This window comes from Leptopilina boulardi, unplaced genomic scaffold (assembly GCF_019393585.1).
Source record: "Leptopilina boulardi isolate dan_hultmark-lab unplaced genomic scaffold, ZJU_Lbou_2.1 LbouV2_266, whole genome shotgun sequence".
Taxonomy (NCBI): Eukaryota; Metazoa; Arthropoda; class Insecta; order Hymenoptera; family Figitidae; genus Leptopilina; species Leptopilina boulardi.
In genome coordinates this window covers 3,548,611-3,556,409 of record NW_026137825.1, presented here as the reverse complement: position 1 = coordinate 3,556,409, position 7,799 = coordinate 3,548,611, and the positions used below count along the sequence as shown (strand labels likewise).

Sequence of the window (7,799 nt, the reverse complement as noted above, 5' to 3'; positions counted from 1 at the left end):
GTAACGAGGCAAAAGACCCCCGGCCTGGACAATCCCGATTGGGTCAGAAAGGTAATAAAAGCCCTGTTTCCTCCTGCAGAGCCGTGGCTTAGGAAGGACTGGAGTTCTTGCGTAGTCACAGGGGAAGAACTCTTTACTCTTGAAGAATTGGAATCAGCAGGTAGAAGATTGAAGACAGGCAAGGCGCCTGGAATCGATGGGATAAGCAACAAGATCCTAAAAGAGGTGATTGTTGCTTCCCCCCAGATTTTGCTGGACATCTTCAATCGCTGCCTAGAGAGAGGAGAGTTCTTTCCAGACTGGAAGAGGCAAAGGCTAGTCCTCCTAAGAAAGGGTGACAAACCTCTAGATAAGGTCTCATCCTACAGGCCTATATGCCTGTTGGATACGATGGGCAAACTTCTAGAGGACATGGTTCTGCAGAGAATGCAATCTCACTTGACCGGAGAGAATAGTCTATCCGATAACCAATTTGGATTCCGCAAAGGTCGGTCCACAGTTGATGCCATAAAGGCAGTTGTGGACCTCGCCAGAGAAGGGAAAAACAAATTGGGTCCAGATAAGAAGAAGAGCTTCTGCGCGTTGGTAGCAATCGACATACGAAATGCGTTCAATTCCGCGAGATGGGCAGATCTCATCGAGTCGATGATACAGAAGGGTATACCGCCCTACCTGTTGCGGATAATGGATAATTATCTAAGCGACAGGTGGGTTATTTATGAGGGAGACACCTGCATTCTCAAGGAAGAGATGCAGCGTGGGGCCCCTCAAGGCTCGAGGGTAGGTCCGTTTTTATGGAATGTATCTTACGATGACTTCCTGAGAATGGACCTGCCCGAAGGTGCGGTGATCATCGGCTTTGCGGACGACGCGTTGATCGTGTGCACTGCCGACTCTGCGGAAGCTCTGGGGACATTGGTGAACGAATGTCTGCGGCTAGCAAAATGCTGGCTGGAAACCAGAGGTCTTCAAATGGCCCTGGAAAAGACCGAAGCATTGCTGGTCACAGACAGACGTGGTTATAAATCCCCACGAATCGTGATAGACGAATTCGAGGTCAAGTGGAGGAGACAGATAAAGTACCTTGGTGTGGAACTGGATGGAAGGTTAAACTTCCATCACCACATGGCTACGGCGTCGAACAAGGCGATCGAATGTGCGGCTAATTTAGCACGGGTGATGCCAAATGTTGGAGGCCCCCGTGAAAAGAAAAGGAGACTGGTGGCGAGTGTCGCCCACGCTAAGCTGCTTTACGCAGCGCCAGCGTGGGCCCCCTCCCTGAGAACAAACAGATGTTCAACCATCTGTAAAAAGATGCTGTCCGCGCAGAGGTGCATTACTTCACGTATCGCCTCTGCTTATCGGACAGTATCTACGAGCGCTGTGCAGGTCCTTGCAAGTGTCCCGCCAGCAGATCTTTTGGCGCTTGAGAGGGAGGAAATCATCCTCCTTCTCAAAGAGGCGAATTCCTCTGAAGAGGAAGATCGACCCAGCAAGGACCGCATCCGCTTCGAAGCGAGGCGCAGGCTCGTAGAAAAATGGCAGGAGAGATGGGATGGGGAGGTAAAAGGTCGATGGACTTATCGCCTTATACCGACACTCGCCACTTGGTTAAGTAGGAGCCATGGAGAGGTCTCCTACTATTTGACACAAGCGCTGACAGGTCACGGATGTTTCAATTCGTACCTGCAGCGCTTTAAGAAGAAAGAGAGTGAGGTGTGTGCTTACTGCCAGTTCCCTGTGGACAACGCAGAGCACACCCTCTTTGCCTGCAGTCATTGGGACTTGGAGAGGCAGGCCATGTTCACCGGTGTAAACACTACAGTTATACCGGAGAACATGGTAGCGCTGATGATCCAGTCCCAGGAAAACTGGCGGCTCATCGAGACCTTTATCATCTCTGTTATGATGAGAAAGGATCTCGATGGCCGCAGATAGGCGAAATTGACAGTGTACAGTTTTTATTTATTTATTTATTTGTTTATTTTATTATTTATTTTGTCCTTTTATAGTCTTTTTACAATTTTCTGTTTATTTATTTATTTATTTTAGTCTTTTTACACTTTTATGTTATATTTTGTTTGTTCATCAGTCTTTTTACAATTTTATTTTTGACTTTTGTTTATTTTACTTTTATTTTATTTACTGACTTTTTATTGTTTTCTTTTCTGGTGTGCTGTTGATTCCGCTTGACATTCATTTTAGAATTATTTTAAATTCATAACGCAGGATGTCCGCAGGAATGGACGAAGTCGCTTTTGCGACAGAGTTGGAGCGCCACCCTCGAAGGCAAAAGTCTTCACGACAGTACCGAGGGTGGATCAAAGGGCTCCCAAGAAGGGTTGACGGGTTTTAGTGGGTCGGGGCTGGTAGTAGTTCGCCAGCTTATTTTTGTTTATTGTTCTCCTTTTTTTTTACCAACCCCACATAACCTTGGCATGCGGAAGCCAAGGTATCTGTATACAGATTTTCCCAATAGTCCCTAAGCAAAAAAAAAAAAAAAAAAAAAAAAATAATAGGTAATAATAATAATAATATTAATAATAATAATAATAATAATAATAATAATAATAATAATAATAATAATAATAGTAATAATAATAATAATAATAATAATAAAATAATAAAAACAATAACAGAGATGATAAAAAAAGTAATGATAATAATAATAATAATAATAATAATAAAAATAACAATAATTTTAAAAATAAATAAATATTATAATTTGTAAATTATTAAATAAAAAAAAATTTTTGTAAATTTTTTAAAAACAAAAAAGCTGATTTCTTTGAAAATAATTCCTTTGTGATTTATTATAAATAATATCTAATTTTTTGTTTACTGAAATATAATTTTTTTTTTTTTTGGTTAAAATAATACAAATAATAAAAGGTAAATATAAAATAAATAGAAACCTAATATTATAGTATTACTTTGTTATTTCCAGTTATAGATAAAAATTGTAGTTTATTATAAACATCGTTTTTAGTAAAGGAATATAGTATATTTCATTTTCTCGTTTTGACGTGAGTCTTTTTTAAATTTAATACATTTTATTTATTTTATAAAAAAGAAATTATTTTAAAAAAAAAACAAAAAACAGAAAATTTAATGAAATCACAATGTCAAATAAATCTACAATAATATTAACAATAATAAAAAAATAATGATAATAATAATTTTTTATAATTTTCGTGATTTTAATAGCAGTAAAAATTTATATATTGTTGTTTCTAATTAATCATTTATTTTAAACTATAAATATATATTGTCAAAATAAAATTATATATTTAAATAAATAATATTAAATTTTGAATATCATATTAAAGGTAAAATGAAAAAAAAAAAATTTCAAAAATAAAATATTTTATAAGTGACAATAAAATGAAATAATATTGTTTTAATTTTAAAATGATGTCACATTTATTAATATAAAATAATTACATTTTAAATAATACCCCTAAATATTTTTAGTGATGCATATTCAAAAAGTCCGTTAATTAATTTAACAAATTTTAAACAACCAAAAAAATAATACGAAATTTTTAAATTATCAAAAAGTATACAACAAAAATATAAATGAAAGAATTAATTGTCATAATTTTACTAATTCCTTTTCTACAAGCCTGTAAGTATTTCCATGTTTTTCCTCATTGAATAATTTAAATAATTCTGTCATATATAATTTTAAACCAATTAGCAATATATATCATTAACATTACATTTTCAAATTTTTTTTTTTTTTGACTTCCCTATAAATTATTTATTATTTAATAAATATTTAATTTAAAAAAAAATTTAAGGACACTAAATTTATTAAATTATTTTAAATTAATAATAAATTTAATTTAAAAAAAAATTTAAGGACACTAAATTTATTAAATTATTTTAAATTAATAATAAATTTAATTAACTAATAAAATGTGGAACGTAAAATAAATTAAATATTAATAAAAAAAAAATTAATTATTCTGATTTTAAGTGACAATTGATTGGCTAAATCAAATTAATGAAAATTTATATAATCACACTCAAATTGTGACGAATTATATAAAACATGAAATTGAGAAACTCGCAAGAACATTTGTCTATTTTGATAATGACAAAAATGAAAAAATTCGAACGAAACTCTCATTTCCAAATGAGAGTCTACAAATACCAAAAGAAAGTATTTTAAATAATAAAACAAAAATTGATTTAACAACAATAGTGTCATTTCGTTTATACACATTGGAAATATGGAAAAATTATGAAATTTTACAATTTAATAATAGCGATAGCTTAAAAAAAAGTCATTTTAATACAAAACGACCAACACGATTTATTACACATGGATATTTAACATCGGGCAATGGACCATCTTGCACTGTAATTAGAGATGGTAATATCAAAATTTTTATTATTTTCTATTTTTTAACAACTTTTTATAATTTTTTTTTATTTATACACACGGAAAAAAATATTCACTTGAAACAGCGATATGTTTCACTAAAACAACGAAAGTTTTTGCTATTTTAGAGAAATATATAGCTATTCCAGATAAAGATTTTTTTCCATGCAATAATAATTAAATAAAATTTAAATAAATAATTACTTCCTAAAATAAATATATCTTTGTTTAATTCGCAAATAATTTAATTAGAATAGAAAAAAAAATTATTGAGAAAATTTTTTTCTAATTAGTTGTAAAATTAATTAATTTTTTTTTTAATTTATAGCTTTTATGAAAAGAACAAATTCAAATGTTATCGTAGTCGATTGGAGTCCAGCATCGCAAGAATCATATTTATTAGCAAGATTATTAGTGCCACCAATTGGAATGCACGTTGGTGAAATGATATCATTTTTGGAAGACAATGGAATGAATGCAAGTACAACTGCACTTATTGGACATTCACTTGGTGCACATGTTATGGGAATTGCTGGGAAAACTGCCAAAAAAAGAGTCAAATATCTTGTCGGTATGAGAAAAAAAAATAAAATTAATCCTCAAAAAAATTTTTTTTTCAATTTTTCTGAATGTTCAAAATTATAATTAATTACTAATTTTAAATTATTAATTTAATTTTCCACAGAAATGATTAAATCAATAGAATTTTTATTTGACAAAAATTTTCATATTCTTTCTTTTCTATAAAATTATTAATTGAATTTAAATTTACCGCTTAAAATTCACTCTGTTTTACCGACCCATGACTAAGGACACATATACATACACTGTAAAAAGAAAGGTATTAATTTAATACCGACTTCAGGTACTAAATTGTCACTTGGTACCTAAAATCGGTACTGTTTTAGTACTTTTCGGTACTGTTTTAGTACTTTCTTTTTACAGTGTAGATAAAAAATTCGTTAAATAAAACTTTTACTTGTATTAAAATTTCGAAAGATAATGATTCTTATTATTATTATTATTATTATTATTTCGAATTTTTGTTTTAATTACCTAATCAGACAATAATTTTTTATAGTGAGTTTTCTATCTATCATTTCTGTAGTCTACAGTCGGTAAAACAGAATAAATGTCGCGGGAATTTTAAATGTAACAATTAATTAATTTGAATTTCTCTCGTGAAATTTACTCTGTTTTACCGACCCATAACTAAAAAAAACAAATAGATAGAAAAATCACTGTATAAATTTTTTTACTTCTACTAAAATTTCGAAAATTATTAAATTTATTATTATTATTATTTTAAATTAAATTTGTTTTAATTTTCTGATGACAATAATTTTCATTTGTGAGTTTCCTATCTGTCAATTCTATAGTCTAGAGTCGGTAAAACAGAATAAATGTCCCATCATAACGAAGGCGGCAAAATTTTATGTTTAACAATAAATTAATTTGAATTTTGCTCGTCTCGTGAAAACTCTGTTTTACCGACCTGAGTTTCCTATCTATCTTTTATACAGTCTAGTGTCGGTAAAACAGAATAAATCTGGCATCGTAACAAAGGTGTGAAATTTAAAATTAACAATAAATTAATTTGAATTTCACTCGTAAAATTTAATCTATTTTACCGACCCATGACTAAAGGTACATATAGAAAGAAAACTCGTTCTGTAAATATTTTTTACCATCTGTAATTTTTATAGCCCAAAGTCGGTAAAACAGTGTAAATGTAGCGAAGGCGGAAAATTTTAAATTCAACAATAAATCAATTTGAATTTCGCTCGTGAAATTTAATTCAGTTTTACCGACCCATAACTAAAAAGACAAATAGATAGAAAAATCACTGTATAAATTTTTTTACTTCTACTAAAATTTCAAAAATTATTAAATTTATTATTATTATTTTAAATTAAATTTGTTTTAATTTTCTGATGACAATAATTTTCATTTGTGAGTTTCCTATCTGTCAATTCTATAGCCTAGAGTCGGTAAAACAGAATAAAAGTCCCATCATAACGAAGGCGGGAAATTTTATGTTTAACAATAAATTAATTTGAATTTTGCTCGTCTCGTGAAAACTCTGTTTTACCAACCTGAGTTTCCTATCTATCTTTTATACAGTCTAGTGTCGGTAAAACAGAATAAATCTGGCATCGTAACAAAGGTGTGGAATTTAAAGTTAACAATAAATATTATTTGAATTTCACTCGTGAAATTTAATCTATTTTACCGACCCATGACTAAAGGTACACATAGATAGAAAACTCGTTTTGTAAATATTTTTTACTATCTGTAATTTTTATAGCCCAAAGTCGGTAAAACAGTGTAAATGTAGCGAAGGCGGGAAATTTTTAATTCAACAATAAATCAATTTGAATTTCGCTCGTGAAATTTAATTTAGTTTTACCGACCCATGATTAATGAGATTATATTATATAGATGGAAAACTCAAATTAAAAAAATAAAATTTTTTCTCTACTAATTAAAAATATTTTTATCATTATTAAAAATTTAATAATTTTTTTGAACAGGACTAGATCCGGCAATGCCATTATTTCGTTTTGTTGAACCAGAAGAGAGAATTGCAATAGGTGATGCCGATTTTGTTGAAATAATTCACACGGACGCTGGAATTTTAGGTTTTCCCGAAAATATTGGCGATTTTGATTTTTATCCAAATGGAGGAATGTTTCAACCTGGCTGTGAAAATGATGATTTACTTTATACAGCCGCTTGTTCACATTCACGTGCCTATATGTATTTTGCTGAATCAATTGAAAATCCATTACATCCATTTTTTTCACTCAACTGTGAGAATTACAGTGCATTCAAATATAATGTTTGTAGTCCACATGTTGATATAATGGGTGCCATGAAACAATCATCGAATCACAGTGGTAGTTATTATTTAAATACAAATTCAGAACCACCATTTTCACAAGGAAAAAATTATGGTAAACCAAAATGTTCAAAATGGAGAATTGTTAATTTTTTTCTTAATATTATCAGAAGAATAAGGGGCGGTTATATTTGTTAAATAAAGAATTGTTTTTTTAAATCTCCTAAAAAACTAGAGGGGAAATTGGTTAAATTAAATTAATTAATAGTTCATTAATTAATTATAATTAATTTGATTAAAATAAATGATTTTTATTTTAACCCAAGATAGAGCCCAGTTTCAGCCAGGATTCAATAAAAATACAGCCAAGATTGCGCTAATATTTATTAAAAATAAAGTCGAAAAAAATGTGTAGTTTTAATTATTATTAATCCCTGTTTAGCCAATGTTAAGCCACGATTAAGCCAGAATTGAGACAGGAATAAATCAAGATTTAATGCAAAAATAGTTTATAAATTTTCATAAAAAATATTTTCAAACCCTACTGTGCCAAATTTGAGCCAAGTT

The 7,799-nt window shown here is 30.1% G+C and overlaps 1 protein-coding gene across 1 annotated transcript; it reads left to right on the top strand.

Annotated features, from left to right (window-relative positions):
* Positions 1 to 2,946: 2,946 nt before the first annotated feature.
* LOC127281282 (pancreatic triacylglycerol lipase-like) lies at positions 2,947 to 7,557 on the top strand. Its single transcript, XM_051304913.1, has 5 exons — positions 2,947 to 3,026; positions 3,475 to 3,628; positions 3,983 to 4,381; positions 4,719 to 4,961; positions 6,925 to 7,557. The coding sequence occupies exons 2-5, from the start codon at positions 3,580 to 3,582 to the stop codon at positions 7,428 to 7,430; spliced, it is 1,197 nt and encodes a 398-aa protein (XP_051160870.1). The 5' UTR covers positions 2,947 to 3,026; positions 3,475 to 3,579; the 3' UTR covers positions 7,431 to 7,557.
* Positions 7,558 to 7,799: the final 242 nt, after the last annotated feature.

Excerpts from the sequence above, each read along its gene's own strand:
- LOC127281282 (XM_051304913.1), top strand. The coding sequence starts at position 3,580 with ATGAAAGAATTAATTGTCATAATTTTACTAATTCCTTTTCTACAAGCC. Across the intron at positions 3,629-3,982 it reads AATTCCTTTTCTACAAGCCT|TGACAATTGATTGGCTAAAT; the intron begins GTAAGTATTTCC and ends TCTGATTTTAAG. Across the intron at positions 4,962-6,924 it reads AAGAGTCAAATATCTTGTCG|GACTAGATCCGGCAATGCCA; the intron begins GTATGAGAAAAA and ends TTTTTTGAACAG.